The sequence below is a fragment of the Podarcis bocagei genome (genome assembly GCF_964188305.1).
Source record: "Podarcis bocagei genome assembly, chromosome: 6".
In the NCBI taxonomy this organism is placed as follows: domain Eukaryota; kingdom Metazoa; phylum Chordata; class Lepidosauria; order Squamata; family Lacertidae; genus Podarcis; species Podarcis bocagei.
In genome coordinates this window covers 88,974,136-88,990,607 of record NC_138130.1, presented here as the reverse complement: position 1 = coordinate 88,990,607, position 16,472 = coordinate 88,974,136, and the positions used below count along the sequence as shown (strand labels likewise).

The 16,472-nt window shown below is 43.9% G+C and overlaps 1 protein-coding gene and 1 long non-coding RNA gene across 2 annotated transcripts in view; one reads left to right on the top strand and one right to left on the bottom strand.

Annotated features, from left to right (window-relative positions):
• Positions 1–16,472, top strand: part of ARHGAP42 (Rho GTPase activating protein 42) — a 182,869-nt gene that overhangs the window by 160,626 nt on the left and 5,771 nt on the right. Inside the window, exons 18-22 of the mRNA XM_081197641.1 lie at positions 7,830–7,989; positions 8,773–8,917; positions 10,691–11,071; positions 13,025–13,181; positions 13,285–13,347. Of these exons, the coding sequence (XP_081053767.1) occupies positions 7,830–7,989; positions 8,773–8,917; positions 10,691–11,071; positions 13,025–13,181; positions 13,285–13,347 (906 nt within the window). The remainder of the gene's footprint in view (positions 1–7,829; positions 7,990–8,772; positions 8,918–10,690; positions 11,072–13,024; positions 13,182–13,284; positions 13,348–16,472) is intronic.
• Positions 3,928–16,464, bottom strand: LOC308588990. The gene is made up of 3 exons (XR_014009001.1): positions 15,115–16,464; positions 5,513–7,279; positions 3,928–5,072 (listed from the first exon to the last, which is right to left on the bottom strand). It is a non-coding gene; the product is annotated as an uncharacterized lncRNA (long non-coding RNA).

Here is a 16,472-nt window from a genome sequence, read left to right as displayed (position 1 = left end):
AGCTGGCAAAAATCTACCATTTGCCCGATAATAAATGTTGGAAATGTAAAGAGACTGAAGGCACTTTTTACCACCTTTGGTGGACATGCCCGAAGATAAAGGTCTTCTGGGAAATGATCTATAATGAAATGAAAAAGGTACTTAAATGTACATTTTCTAAAAAACCAGAGGCCTTTCTCTTGGGCATTGTCGGCCAATTGGTGACAAAGAAAGATAGAAATTTCTTTATGTATGCCACAACAGCAGCAAGAATACTCATCGCAAAGTATTGGAAGACACAAGATTTACCTACTCTGGAAGAATGGCAGATGAAAGTGATGGACTATATGACACTGGCTGAGATGACAGGCAGAATCCGTGACCAACGCAAAGAGATGGTGGAAGAAGAATGGAAAAAATTTAAGAGCTATCTTAAGGACTACTACAAACTTAACGAATGTTAAAATGTTGTGGTTGCTAGAAGTAACAGGGTACAGGGATACAAGGCTAGATAATAAAGGAGGACTAAGATGACAGAGATTAGAAAGTAACAATTGGAAGTTGCTAGTTCAAATATGGACACTGGGATGCAGAGAGGGGGGGTATGGGGAAGTCCAAGAAAAGAGGTTTATGAAAATATCTTTGAAAGTATTTTGTATGTTTGTTTTGTTTTGTGTTTGTTTGTTTGTCTTAAAAATGCTGTAAAACCAATAAAAATTCATTAAAAAAAAAAAAAAGAAAATAGTGGAAGTGAACAGCTGGCTTCGCAAATGGTGTAAACAGGAACGGTTTGGATTCTTAGATCACGGACTGCAGTTTCTTGAAGATGGACTTCTGGCAAGTGATGGGCTGCACCTCACAACGGTTGGGAGGAATGTTTTTGCCAAAAATCTCAGAAACCTCATCAGGAGGGCTTTAAACTGACTAATGTGGGGGAGGGAGACAGTGCTCCTGAAGGTAGGAGTCTATCAATTAATGAAGATGATCATCCAAATGTCATAGACCAAATGGAGCAAACAGCACGCGGACCTAGTGGTGGGAGGAAAAAATCCTTAAATAAGAGACACGGGGGAATGATTAATGGACTTCAATGTCTGTACACTAATGCGCAAAGCATGGGAAATAAACAAGATGAGCTTGAGCTCTTGGTACAGCAAACTAAATATGACATAATAGGCATCACTGAAACCTGGTGGGATAAGTCCCACGATTGGAATGTAATAATGGGGGGATACAATCTATTTCAGAGAAACAGACCAGACAAGAAAGGAGGAGGAGTGGCGTTATATGTCAGGGATGTGTATACCTGTGAAGAGATCCAAGATTTAGAACCTCAAAGCCAATGTGAGAGCATTTGGGTCAAAATTAAGGGAGAGAAGAATAACAGAGACCTCATTGTGGGAGTTTACTATAGATCCCCAAGCCAAACGGAGGACATAGATGATGCCTTCCTGGAACAGATGGCCAAGCATGCAAAAGGAAGGGAGATAGTAGTAATGGGGGACTTCAATTACCCGGATATTTGTTGGACGTCAAACTCAGCCAAGAGCATAAGGTCAAACAGATTCCTCACTGGCCTTGCAGACAACTTCATTGTCCAGAAAGTGGGAGAAGCAACAAGAGGAACAGCCATTTTAGATCTGGTCCTAACCAATGTTGATGACCTGGTTAGTGGGGTAGAAGTGGAAGGATCATTAGGCGCGAGTGATCATGCTCTTCTGAAGTTTACTATACAGCGGAAAGGAGCAGCCAAGCATACTAGGACTCAATTTCTTGACTTTAAGAAAGCCGACTTCATAAAACTTAGGGAAGTGCTGGGTGAGATCCCATGGACAGCAATACTAAAAGGAAAGGGAGTTCATGATGGCTGGGAGTTTGTTAAGAGGGAGATAGTAAAAGCACAACGTCAGGCAATACCAATGAGACGGAAACATGGAAGGTGCCTAAAGAAGCCAGGGTGGCTATCTAAAGAACTTTTAACTGAATTAAGATTAAAAAAGGATGTGTACAAAAAATGGAAAAGGGGGAAAACCACCAAAGAGGAATTCAAACAAATAGCCAGCACGTGTAGACACAAAGTCAGAAAAGCTAAAGCACAGAATGAACTCAGGCTTGCTAGAGAGGTTAAAAGCAACAAAAAAGGCTTTTATGGGTATGTTCGTAGCAAAAGGAAGAACAAAGAAACAGTGGGGTCACTCAGAGGAGAAGATGGTGAAATGCAAACAGGGGACACAGAAAGGGCTGAACTCCTCAATGCCTTCTTTGCCTCAGTCTTCTCCGATAAAGAAAACAATGCCCGACCTGAAGAATTTGGAGCAAATGATTCAGCAAAGGAAACACAGCCCAGAATAACTAAGGAGACAGTACAAGAATATTTGGCTAGTTTAGATGTATTCAAGTCTCCAGGGCCAGATGAACTGCATCCAAGAGTATTAAAAGAACTGGCAGATGTGATCTCAGAACCACTGGCAGTCATCTTCGAGAAATCCTGGAGAACAGGCGAAGTCCCGGCAGACTGGAGGAGGGCAAATGTTGTCCCTATTTTCAAAAAGGGGAAAAGAGAGGACCCAAATAATTATCGCCCAGTCAGTCTGACATCAATACCAGGGAAGATTCTGGAGCAGATCATTAAGCAAACAGTCTGTGAGCACCTAGAAAGGAATGCTGTGATCACCAATAGTCAGCATGGATTTCTGAAAAATAAGTCATGTCAGACTAACCTGATCTCATTTTTTGACAGAATTACAAGCCTGGTAGATGAAGGGAACTCAGTGGATATAGCCTACCTTGATTTCAGTAAGGCATTTGACAAGGTGCCCCATGATATTCTTGTAAAGAAGCTGGTAAAATGCGGTCTTGACTCTGCTACCACTCAGTGGATTTGTAACTGGCTGACTGACCGAACCCAAAGGGTGCTCATCAATGGTTCCTCTTCATCCTGGAGAAGAGTGACTAGTGGGGTGCCACAGGGTTCTGTCTTGGGCCCGGTCTTATTTAACATCTTTATCAACGACTTGGATGATGGACTCAAGGGCATCCTGATCAAATTTGCAGATGACACCAAACTGGGAGGGGTGGCTAACACCCCAGAGGACAGGATCACACTTCAAAACGACCTTGACAGATTAGAGAACTGGGCAAAAACAAACAAAATGAATTTTAACAGGGAGAAATGTAAAGTATTGCACTTGGGCAAAAAAAATGAGAGGCACAAATACAAGATGGGTGACACCTGGCTTGAGAGCAGTACATGTGAAAAGGATCTAGGAGTCTTGGTTGACCACAAACTTGACATGAGCCAACAGTGTGACGCGGCAGCTAAAAAAGCCAATGCAATTCTGGGCTGCATCAATAGGAGTATAGCATCTAGATCAAGGGAAGTAATAGTGCCACTGTATTCTGCTCTGGTCAGACCACACCTGGAGTACTGTGTCCAGTTCTGGGCACCACAATTCAAGAAGGACACTGACAAACTGGAACGTGTCCAGAGGAGGGCAACCAAAATGGTCAAAGGCCTGGAAACGATGCCTTATGAGGAACGGCTAAGGGAGCTGGGCATGTTTAGCCTGGAGAAGAGGAGGTTAAGGGGTGATATGATAGCCATGTTCAAATATATAAAAGGATGTCACATAGAGGAGGGAGAAAGGTTGTTTTCTGCTGCTCCAGAGAAGCGGACACGGAGCAATGGATCCAAACTACAAGAAAGAAGATTCCACCTAAACATTAGGAAGAACTTCCTGACAGTAAGAGCTGTTCGACAGTGGAATTTGCTGCCAAGGAGTGTGGTGGAGTCTCCTACTTTGGAGGTCTTTAAGCAGAGGCTTGACAACCATATGTCAGGAGTGCTCTGATGGTGTTTCCTGCTTGGCAGGGGGTTGGACTCGATGGCCCTTGTGGTCTCTTTCAACTCTATGATTCTATGATTCTATGATTCTATGATTCTAGTTCAGAAATACAGAGTTCTGCAGAATTGAGCTGCTAAATTTGAAACCGAATACTTTACCGAACTCGGGGCTGCTGGCAAAATTGGCAACCTTTGTCGGGTTCCTCCTGTAACTCTCCGTAGTGAATAACTTGCCACATAACTGGAAAGGCTCCCTCCCTTTTACACTTCAGTGCCAACCATGTTGACCATGGTCCACCTCCACCATCAGAAGCAGTAGGCCTCAGGATGACAGTTGCTAGGAATTTCTGGTGGGAAGAGTCCTGCTTGCGTTCTTCCTGCAGGCATCTATTTGGGCGCCATGGCAACAAGATGCTGGACCAGATGGGTCACAGGCCTGATGCAACAAGGCTGTTCTTATTGTCTTCCTCAGTCTCCAAAAGCAAAGCTGGGTCTAGAAGCAGCATGAGAACATGGTGCAAAAACTCACTCTCCAGATATATGAGAGCCAAGGAGTGCCACAATGGGTTCATTCCATATCAAGCAATCCAATTTTTAATGATTTTTTTTTTTACCTGATGTCATCCAACTTTCTTTGTATTCTTGCTGAACAATCAAAACAAAGTTTAAATCTAAAGTTTTATATTTTTATCTCCTCCCGTTTTTGAGTTATGAGGTTTTTAATAATTCCAAAAAAATGACAATTTTGGCCTTGCCGGGCTACACAAAAAGCTCTTAGAAATAGGAAACAATCAATACAGGGTTTGGGGGGGATTTTTAATCACTTTTTTAATTTTTAAACTTTGTAATTTAACTTAAAAAATTGAACTAAGTTGATCAAGTGCCATATCATATTAAAGCCCATGATGTTCTGAAGAAATTAGTATTTTCAGTTTTAAAATATATCAATTCTGGGCTGAGTTTTAAAGGTTTTTGTTTAGTCCAGCAAGGCCAAAATTGTCATTTATTTATTTTTTTAAAATTTCAAACCCTCAAAAACGAGAGGAGATAAAAAAATTAAAAACTGAGATCTGGGACCTTTTCTTATACTACTGTTAGGAAACTGATACTGTAAGCAATAGATATATAATGGTAAGGTAAAAATAATTGGATCACTTGACTTGGAATGACCCAATGTGAAATTGACCTAATCTAGTTGGCCCTGTTTTGGTACGTGTTTCCACTATTCCTTCCCTGTTTAGCAGAGAACCTGTCAGGGAACTGCCATTGGATCTAGAGGCGGAGGGAAGGCTCCAGAGGGATGCCGGAGAGGGTCCCAGTAGCGAGAGAGGCAGCCCATCTGCTGGGGAAGGAAATCAGCGTAACACCAGTGGAGAAGGGGGGCAGATGGGGGAATCGGAGAGGAGGCTCCAAGACTCCTCGCCTGAGACCAGCGGAGAGAGTACGGGTACTCCGCTGCCCACACCCTCCCTGCGCAGAAGACTTCCGCGCAGGGAGAGTAGGAGGAGACTTGGCGTCAAAGAACTTCTTTGCTGGAAGAAGTTCAAGAAACGCCCACTGACGGATTCTGCCAGCGACTGAGACAGCCACGAAGCTAGAGGCTTTCCAGACAGAAAGGGTTTAACCAGGTAACCTAGCCAGGAGTGGCGGCAACTTACGCACGAGCAACCCCTAGAACCATTACAGAACCACTTCATAAAAACACAAGGGCTGCAGGTGTATCCCGCGAACACTCCATCCCAGGACCTTCTACATTGGGGTCTAAATCTTGCCACGCATATGCAGACATTACAGTAGGTCCCTGTTCCTTTCAGCATGTAAAGGTAAAGGGACCCCTGACCATTAGGTCCAGTCGTGACTGACTCTAGGGTTGTGGCGCTCATCTAGCTCTATTGGCCAAGGGAGCCGGCATACAGCTTCCGGGTCATGTGGCCAGCAGGACTAAGCCACTTCTGGCAAACGAGAGCAGCGCATGGAAACGCTGTTTACCATCCTGCTGGAGCGGTACCTATTTATCTACTTGCACTTTGACGTGCTTTCGAACTGCTAGGTTGGCAGGAGCAGGGACCGAGCAACGGGAGCTCACCCCGTCGCGGGGATTTGAACTGCCGACCTTCTGATTGGCAAGTCCTAGGCTCTGTGGTTTAACCCACAGCGCCACCCGCGTCACAGGCTAAATGGCACCTTTCTGTAGCAATCCCTAGAAAACTCCTGAGTGATTCTGCTGAGTGAAGGATTTATGATGAGCACCCATAGCCCGTGGTTCATCCTGCTCATCGCTTATCCAAATAAACAAGCAACATTTTCACAGGCTTCATTCTAAATGAAGCCTTGAACCCTGCAATCTGGAATGAAAATGGTCTGATTTATGTACAGGTAGGATTGTTAATGTCTGTTGAATGGCATGGTCCGTTCACCAATATGTCTGCCTCGCTACATAATGAAACGAGAACCTGCGTAGCTTTAAAAACCGACTAGGTGTTCCTAACCATAGATCATCTCTAACCTTTGCGTCGTTGGGAGTTCTTTTAAAGTGATGCGCACCAAATTTGCTCTCCATGTACATTTTTCAAGAAACCTTCATGGCCCAGACAGTAGATTACTGTTGCCGTCTGCTGATGGAATCATCCCCCAAGTCAACCCTGCTCTTGGAATGAAATGTGTACTGCAACACACTCTGGTGGTGCATTTTGGGGAGTAAAGGCCTTACTGAAATTGGCTAAGCTGCTATGTGGTCCTGAGTAACCTTTAAATTTTATTATTCATACCCCACCCATCTGACTGGGTTTCCCCAGCCACTCTGGGTGGCTTATTACAGCATATATAAAAACATAATAATACATCAGACATTAAAAACATCCCAACATAGGGCTGCCTTCAGGTGTCTTCTAAAACTTGTGTAGTTCTTTATCCCCTTGGCATCTGAAGGGGCCGGGGCGTTCCACAGGGCGGGTGCCACTACCGAGAAGGCCCTCTAGGCCTGGTTCCCTGTAACTTCACTTCTCACAGTGAGGGAACCAGCAGAAGACCCTCAGCGGAGGGAAGTCAAAATGACCAGGGTGCTGGAACAACTCCCTGGAAACGGACGAGTCTGAATGTTGGGAGATTTAGAACAGACAAAAGGAAGTACTTTGTCACACAGAATCCAACTTATGTGAGGGAAATGAGAAGTCAGAGTGGCTTGCAGGGCAGGGAGTCCCATTCATGCGCCCTAAAACATAATGAGTTGTGTAGGTTTCTGAAAGCCGAGTGTGCATAGGTCCTAGGAGATGCTGTGTGGGGAGCACAATGCAAAAAGTGGTTTTTAAAGGATATATTTATAATAAAGTGGTTTGAATGAACCAACCCAGTCTATGGCACGAGGCTTTTAGCTCCAGTAGCTTTTGCAGAAAGATTCAGATTGGTGTACTTTGGTTTCTGCTACACATTGTCAGCTTCATTTGTTTGTGGCCCTTTCTAGAAAAGAAGGAAAGAAAAGCTGAGAGCAAATGAAAAATGCATCTTGCTTGGTTTCTGCCTCAGTTAGGAAAAAAGTTCATAATTGAAGTGACTTGCTTTTAAATTCAAGAGAAATAATGTTTGTTATTGTAATAATTAATAATAATAATTTATTATTTATCCCCCACCCATCTGGCTGCGTTTCCCCAGCCACTCTGGGCGGCTCCCAACAGAATATAAATTAAAAACACGATAAAACATCAAACATTGAAAACTTCCCTAAACAGGGTTGCCTTCAGATATAGCACGAGTTGGTTGCAGAAATGCATTGAAACTTGCAGCCTTTCTTAAAATATGCAGGGCACAACCAGTAAAAATATTTTTGGACTCCTTCCAGTCAGCTTCCTTTTCCATGAGGGGAAACATTTACGTCATTCTGAGGTGTATTACCATGTCAAAATTATAAGCCTGATAGTAAGAATGAATAATAACCCTGCACCTCTTCTTTGAACAGGAAGTTAGTGGGTGATGATTAACTTCCTCCTTTTTTTAATTGTTTTGTTTTCAGGGTATCACTACATAGTCAGCAAAATCTCATGACCATCTCTAACCTTGGAGTTATCTTTGGCCCCACACTGATGAGAGCCCAGGAGGAAACGGTGGCGGCAATGATGAACATCAAGTTTCAGAATATTGTGGTTGAGATTCTTATCGAGCATTACGAAAAGGTAGAACACTGGAATCTTGTAAAACCTATTGAAAGGCACACGCTTAAAAAATAAATAAACCCAAAAGCAGAAACGCCATATAACCTTGAACCTCACATTTGCTGTTCCATAGCCTAACGTACATCCCATTCATATTTGATAATGGGAAGAGCAGCTTCTTCTTCCTTGATGCTTATGTTTGTGGTAGAGCCTGCAATCATCTTCTGAGGTCCGGAGGATGGCAGCACAAGAACAGGCCTTTTCTGTGGTGGCACCCCGTTTGTGGAATCCTCTCCCCAGGGAGGCTCGCCTGGTGTCTTCATTATGAGTCTTTTGGTGTCAGGCGAAAACATTCCTCTTCTACCAGACTTTGACTGGTTAAACAGTCTGTTACCGTTTAAATGTGTCAAGGGGGGTTGCCTTTTTGATATTATGTATTTTGTGTTTTTATGTTGTAAACCTCCCTGTGCTCTTTGGATGAAGGGTGGTGTATGAGTTGTAGTAGTAGTAGTAGTAGTAGTAGTAGTATAGTAGTAGTAGTAATATAGTAGTAGTAGTAGTAATAATAAATAGTAGTAGTAATAAGTAGTAGTAGTAAATAATAATAATAATAATAATAATAATAATAATAATAATAATAATAATAATAATAATAATAATTCATCACTACTACTATATTATTGTTGTTGTTGTTGTTGTTGTTACTGGAAAATCACAGCATTTGGCTGGCCGTTGTCTCTTGACCCTAAATGAAATATAGCTGCTCCTGAAAGATTCTGAGTTATCCTTGCTTTTAACTGACAGATATTCCACACAGCCCCAGACCCCAACATCCCTCTTCCGCAGCCTCAATCCCGATCGGGCTCAAGAAGGACGAGAGCAATCTGCCTTTCTACAGGCACTCGCAAACCAAAAGGACGATATACCCCCTGCCTGGCAGACCCAGACAGTAAGTGCATCTTACTCCACTAGCACATTCTCACTTACTGAAGTTGGCAGTTAATGGATGGTAGCAGTTGTTTTGCTCTGAACATAAAGGTGTGCTGCTCTACAGAGCTGTGTGTGTGTGTGTGCGCGCGCAGAGGCAAATCTTGCATTATCCCCTGAAAGGTTCCGAGCTTTTCCTGTTTGTTTCGTTTCGCTATTCCGCACCCTGCCCCACCCCACCCTGGCCCAAGCAAGACCATCTTGATGTGCTAAGGCAGAGTGGAATTTGTTTAGTTCGAAAGACGGGTTATCCGCATTCGTTTGCCCTCTGCACCAGTGAAATCCACCAAGGAAACAGGTTCCTATTCTGTGCCATCCCATCAGCAGGGAGATGCATGACTGGTTGCAGAGCACAGTCTTCAGAGCAAAAGGGTGCAACATCCCTGCTCAAAATAAACTGGTCTGGTCAGGGTCATTGCCTGAGCGAAAGACTGTGTGGGAGCTCATGTATCCTGCCTTGAGCTCCAGGATGGAAGAAAGGCTGGGTGTTAATGGAGTAGATTTATGAAGTGGTGTCACTGTGCATTTTAGAGGTGTTGATGGAACGATTTCTGCATGCCTGGCAGAGGAACTGCAAGTGTTTATTGCCCAACGGTGGCATTGCATTCATTGCTGGTGGATTGAGATCAGGGCTTATCGCACTTCTATGTCTGGAAGGCTATAAGGATAGTTTTAGCTCCTAATGTCATCCAAATTCTGCTCGAGGAAAGCCTGGCATCTGCAAACTGTGTTTTCTTAGTGGGCAAATTCTGCTTCCACTAATCACAAAGGGTTACTAAGCTTGATCAGAATGCTGAAGTTCTACCTCCTGACCAGTGGGGGAGCCCCACTAAGTCTTCCTCTGACTTCGGAGGCTTCGCCCAGTATGGCCCATGCATTTAAAACCCATCATCATAACAAGAAGAGCTCTTTTACCTCTTTAAATTAAAGCCAGATTCTCTGTAGCCAATACCAAATTATGCTCGATTTTGTGCCAAGGAATAGAACTTTTTAAAAAATATTTAATATTTTTATTTTTTACCAACCACCAAAACACAAACAGTGAAACGCCGCCCCCCACCCCCCGGCGGCTGATACATTGGGTACACATAATCAATAATAACACATTCAAAACAACCATATGTACAATTTTATATATGTTAAGACTCCTCCATCCATAAGGTTTATTTAACTTTTAACATTTTAATTGCCCCAAATTGTTCAAACCTACCCAAATAATTCAATATCTTCTCAAACCAATCCTCCTTTTTCTCACTTAAACCCTTTCATTCTGTGTATCTTCACAGTTAGATATTCTAAAATTATAATATTATTCAGTTTTTTCCTCCATTGGTTCACCCCTAACTCCTCTGCATTTTTCCAATTACTCGCTATAACCTGTCTGGTTGCAGTTACCATCAATTTTACCCATTTACAAGGTATAGAACTATTAGAAAAACTCAAGTCCTGGTGAAGACTGGCACTCTCCATTTAGGCTAAGGTTGGGCATCCTGTGGTCCTTCATTTGTCATTGGACTTCAGAACCCATAATCCATGATTGTTGACTGACTTGGTTGGGGCTGATGAGGTTGGAGTCCCAACATTTGGAGGGGCCACAGATTGCTCACCCCTGATTTAGACCATGCTTGGATGCTAATGAGCAAGTAGTGTTGCCCTCCTGCCCACAAGAAAGCAAAATTGCACCCTGGTAAACATCATCTATTCTTCCACCTCCCCAACCTTTCCCCCTTTACAGCTGATTCCTACAGTAGCAGCCCAGACAGCACCCCGATGGGCAGCATAGAATCCCTTTCATCTCACTCATCAGAACAAAACAGCACCACGAAACCTCCATCTTCTCAGCCCAGGGATAAAGCCGGAGGAGTTCCATGGATTGCTTCGTCCCCATCCTCCAACGGGCAGAAAAATTCAGGCCTTTGGACGCCGAGTCCTGAATCTTCCTCAAAGGAGGACACAGCAAAAACAGACATGGAGTCTGACTGCCATAGTGTCACTTCTGTCACCGTTCCAGAGACCATGACTCCACCAACAGACCTGACCAAAAAAGGACTATATAGCCTCTCCGGATTGAAAAGGTCAGCGGCTTCCTCCATCCGGTCCATCCCTTCTGCCGAAGGTGAGCCCTGTGTGTTGTGTGTTGGCTTAGAGTTAATAAGGAAGATTTGCGTGAAGCTTCGGTCACTGTAAGGATTTGTACTTGAGTGGCAGAGCATTCTCTCTTCTCCCCTCCTGCTACTTCCATCTGTTCTGGGGGTTCCCCCCCCAACCCTCTGGATCACATTTGAGGGGGGGACAGGGAGTGGGGGAGAAGTCCCATTGCAAAAGCGAAAATCCTTGCACTGCTTTAGTTGAATACCACCTGGTATATTTAACATTATGTGCAAAAAAAAATGAAGAATATAAAATGAAACTGGTGGTGCTCCTTTTTAAAAAAACAACAACAAAAAACAGCCTGTAAGGATGTTTTTCTCCACTGAATTTTGGCTGACTAGACAAATCTGGCAGAGCACCAATAAAAAGTTAAATAAATAAAGTCATGAAAAGTTAAATAAATAAAGGGTGTTTGCAGCTATTTGGGCCAAAAGTTAGGCATGTTTTGAAAATTCCTCATAAGGACAGAATCGTTGAAGAACAAATCATCACAATGTTGTTTGCAATAATTGCGCGTTTCTGTGTTAAACTTCCATGTTTATAATATATCTAAATTGATGTTGGCTATAATGATTATATATCCGTTGCTGTAAGTTTAGATAATTAGAAAAAAGGCAAAAAAAAAAAATATCCCACCAAAGCTTAGTCAAACAGAAAATTCCAGGTCACCAAAACCTGGGGTGTCAGTAGTTTCTTCACCATTTATGTGTCATGTCTGGATTTTAAGCTAACCGGTCCTGGAAACTTTGGCAAACACATTGTCTTGAGAGACATCTTTATCATTTCCAGTGATTACATTACAGAGCCTATCTCTCATCTCATCCAGTGATAAAAATCAGGCTGCTTCGTTATAGTGTAGGCTTGTTTCTGTATACTGCAGGAAGTTTCCTCTGGCAAACATCTCATTCAGCATTAGCAATACATGGTGCATATGCAGCAAGGGCAAATTGCAGAGGCATGGTCTCTGCCGCAAAGTCCAGGGAGGTAGATTTTTAATGTACTTTTGTGCAAGGTAGAAGCAAGAGGAAGGTCAATCCTTTCATTACCATAGGAGCCTCATACCAAATCAGACCATTGGCCCATCTAGCTCTGCATTGTCAACACGGACTGGCAGCAGCTCTGCAGGGTTTCAGGCAGGAGTCTCAGCCCTGCCAGGGATTGAATTTGGGATATAAACCACAGAGCCTAGGATTTGCCGATCAGAAGGTTGGCGGTTCGAAACCCCGCAACAGGTTGAGCTCCCGTTGCTCGGTCCCTGCTCCTGCCAACCTAGCAGTTTGAAAGCACGTCAAAGTGCAAGTAGTTAAATAGGTACCGCTCCGGCGGGAAGGTAAACAGCGTTTCCATGCACTGCTCTGGTTCGCTAGAAGTGGCTTAGTCATGCTGGCCACATGACCCAGAAGCTGTACGCCGGCTCCCTCGGCCAGTAAAGCGAGATGAGCGCCGCAACCCCAGAGTCGGCCATGACTGGACCTATTGGTCAGGGGTCCCTTTACCTTTACCTTTTACACGCAGGGGAGATGCTCTGCCACTGAGCTTTCCGCTACAGCTGCCTCTCAGCTTGCTCTCTCCACTGCATGCGGTAAACAGGCAATTGGAACAAACCAATGGGGAGGTCAAGTACCACCCTGAGCGAAACAGACAGTAGAGCACAAGCCTCTTAATCTTAGGGTCATGGGGTTCAAGCCCCATGTCGCGCAAAAGATTCTTGCGTTTCAGGAGTTTGGACTAGATGACTTGGTTTTCCTTCCAACTCTACAATTCTATGATTCTAATGCCAATTGCCCAGCTCCTCATGGTCTTGCAGTGAGGTGGTGGCAAAACGGGTCCTCAAGCCTCTTGTTTTCTCGCCAGGTGCTCAATAATGGGTTTTTTTTAATCTGCTTGAGATCATTTTGTGTGACGCTGTTTTACTCAGGTAACAAAAGCTGCAGCGGTTCGGTACAGAGCTTAACTTCTCTGGACGCCAAAGAGACGCCCAAGGCCCCAGCAAACCCAGACCTGCCTCCAAAAATGTGCAGGAGACTGCGACTCGATACGGCGTCAAGTAACGGCTACCAGAGACCGGGATCTGTGTAAGTCAACCCAGAGGGTTGTGGCGCATGTTTGCCTGCAGGCATTTGGGTCCTCGGGTTCTGAAGAGCGTGTGTAAACCAGAAATGATTTTGTATGTTCCAGGGTAGCAGCGAAGGCCCAGCTGTTTGAAAGTGGAGGCTCACTTAAGCAGACTCCCTCAGGAAGGTAAGCCACACTTCACAATTCCTTCTTCCGTTTTCCGTATATATACATGGTTTTATTATCATGGTCTCATTTCCACCATGCAATCATGAAGGCCCAAAACTTTTTTTTAATAAAAAAAACAACACCCCAAATCTAAGAATTCAGAGTAAAAAGAACTTGGATTTTTTTTAGTGTGACAGTGCCCACACCTTGGGAACTCCCCGCCTATTGACATTGGACAGGTGCCTTAGAATCATAGAATCATAGAATCATAGAGTTGGAAGAGACCACAAGGGCCATCGAGTCCAACCCCCTGCCAAGCCTTCCCTGTTCTCTTTTCAGAGCCTGCTTTTGGTTTAGGCTAGCCTATCCAGACATGTATGGGACGCGGGTGGTGCTGAGGGTTAAACCACAGAGCCTAGGACTTGCTGATCAGAAGGTCGGTGGTTCGAATCCCCGTGACGGGGTGAGCTCCCGTTGCTCTGTCCCTGCTCCTGCCAACCTAGAAGTTCGAAAGCACGTCGAAGTGCAAGTAGATAAATAGGTACTGCTCCGGCAGGAAGGTAAACTGCATTCGCCAGAAGCGGCTTAGTCATGCTGGCCACATGACCCGGAAGCTGTACGCCGGCTCCCTCGGTCAATAAAGCGAGATGAGCGCCGCAACCCCAGAGTCGGTCATGACTGGACCTAACGGTCAGGGTCCCTTTACCTTTACTTATCTAGACATGTACAATGCTGACGTGTGGTTTTTAGCTTATATTTTTAAAGCTTCTAAGTTGCGGGGGTGTTACAGATAATTTCATGTGTTTATTCTTTTTGTAAACCCCTTTGAAGTTTGCTCGACGGTTTGTTTGTTTACAATCAGGCGGCATATAAATTTTATGAAATAAAGAAATTTAAAAGTTGGGAAAGCCTCCCTTCATTTGAAGCAGAACTCAGGCCTGCTCAGATTTGGGTTTGTCCTCAAGACAGCTTTTTCTGCCATCTCCCTGTCTTTTTCCCAAGGAAACAACCCTTCCCTTTGAGAAGGGAGAGGGCTAAATGGTGCTAGAAAGATATCAGTACAGATAGAATAGACCAAGGGGTGTATTGGTTGATCTGGCCCCATAGCTGACCTTAACAGAATCTTCTCTGTTCCTTGTTATGCTTCATTAGGAATATTCATCAGTGGGTCGGCTGATTTATTATAAGGATTTTTATACCGCACTTTATAGTTACTGTGCTATTTACAAAAGGAATAAAATAATTAAAATGTAAACAAAATAAGTTTCGGCTCACAAAATGTAACTATAACAAGTTGAAAGGCCAGACTCAGGAAACTACCAGCTTCTTAAAAATAGAGGTGCCTTTATATAACCATCTTAACGTGTACTAGAAGGCCTTATCTTATTCCAGAGAAAGAGAAACTTCCTAAAGGACATGTTCCACCTGACAATGTTACTTTCACACCCTCTCTTCCTGGCTGCATCAGATGAAGCTATCTGCAAAAAGATAGCATCTCACCTTCACAAATGCACACAGTGAGATCTTTTCTCAGAACATCAAAGCTCCTTAGGCTGTTAATAGTTGAAGGTGGGTGATTAGCAATCGGGAGCAAATCGCATTTCGGGCCACAGGCTTGGGAGATGGGAAAGAGCAGGCGCAACAGTTGGCTGCAGAACAAGCCAGAGATAACAAAAACACCATTTGCTAGATGATAAATGAACTGGCTGCAGTCAGAATGCCAAGTCACGGTTTGCACAAAGCACCAAGCTGTATTTTGCGTTCCAGACGTACAGGGAAACTTACCAAGTCGCTCTTCTTAATGGAGTGTCTGAGAGAAAATTCAGAGCTGATTGGAAAGGAGCTCTGGTTGAAGTCTGCGCTTTCCCTGGGCTGCATGCAGGAACCATCTGGGAGACAATGGGCTAACTCCCAGCACTATCAAGGATTTAAATCGTATTAGCAGTGAACTCCTGAGGCTCCCCCCCTCCCAGCTCCTTTCCCTCCCTGCCTTGCCTTTTCACTTCTCCTAAATGATATCAAGCGCCAGAACAACTTGGCCACAATAAGGAAACTTTGCCCATGGTATGACTATTTTCCACCTACCCACTTCGACTCTCTGGCACCCTATCTGCATAACATAGCAATTCTAAAATATAGACGCACTTTTACTCTTGCAAGATAGAATATTTTGCCCTCGGCTGTACTTGAGGGACGATTCCAACAAATTCCACACACAAAAGCACTTATATCCCTGTGGAGATGGTAGTACAGAATCGGTGGTGCATGCCCTTCTGGCTTGCACTCTTTAAAAGACTTGTGGAATGAGGTCATCACCCCTCTTTTATTGTCCATTCCGGGTCGCCCAGCCACTGCCACAGTGTCCTTTCTCTTGGCAGATCAAGATGAGCAGGTGACAGCAAAGGTTGCAAGGTTTTTAGCTGGGGCAATTAGAATAAGAGCCACTATTTGACTATTGATTCAAAGCCCTAAAACGTATTTTATATAATTGACTTTTTATTTTTATTCTTCGTAAATCGTATTGTTGTTTTATTGCTATGGCAGTTTCTAGCCCCCTTCTTCCTTTCTCATTCTTCAATTTGCATGCCAGCCTTCTGTGCCGCCATCTTGAATAGATTACCTGGTTGCAGGGCTGTTTTACAAGCCGCTAGGCCCAAGTACTGTTTAGCACTCTCACTAAAGGTACAAACTGCATACACATCCTACATTTAAAACATATTTCCCTCCACCACCACCACCCAAAAAATCCTGGGAACTGTAGTTTAAGGTTGCTGGGAATTGCAGCTCTCTGGGGGGTAAATGACAGTTCCAATGATTCTTTGACAGCAGGGATGTGCTTCAAATTTGTTTTCAATGTGTGGTGTGTACACAGATTCAGGCAGGTAGCCGTGTTGCTCTGACACAGTCGAAATAAATAAAAATAAATAAATAATTGTCCAACTAAAAATTGTCCAACCTTAGAGACCGACTAAGTTTGTTCTGGGTATAAGCTTTCGTGTGCATGCACAGTTCTTCGGAGTGCCCCACTTTTTTCCGTCTCGCACCTCTCAATCAATGGCCACTTCATTGACTGCTACCAGCAGCGTTCGCAGTGTGAATGTTTCTGTTTCTGTAGCAACATAAACCATGCTTGTTTGTTTTTC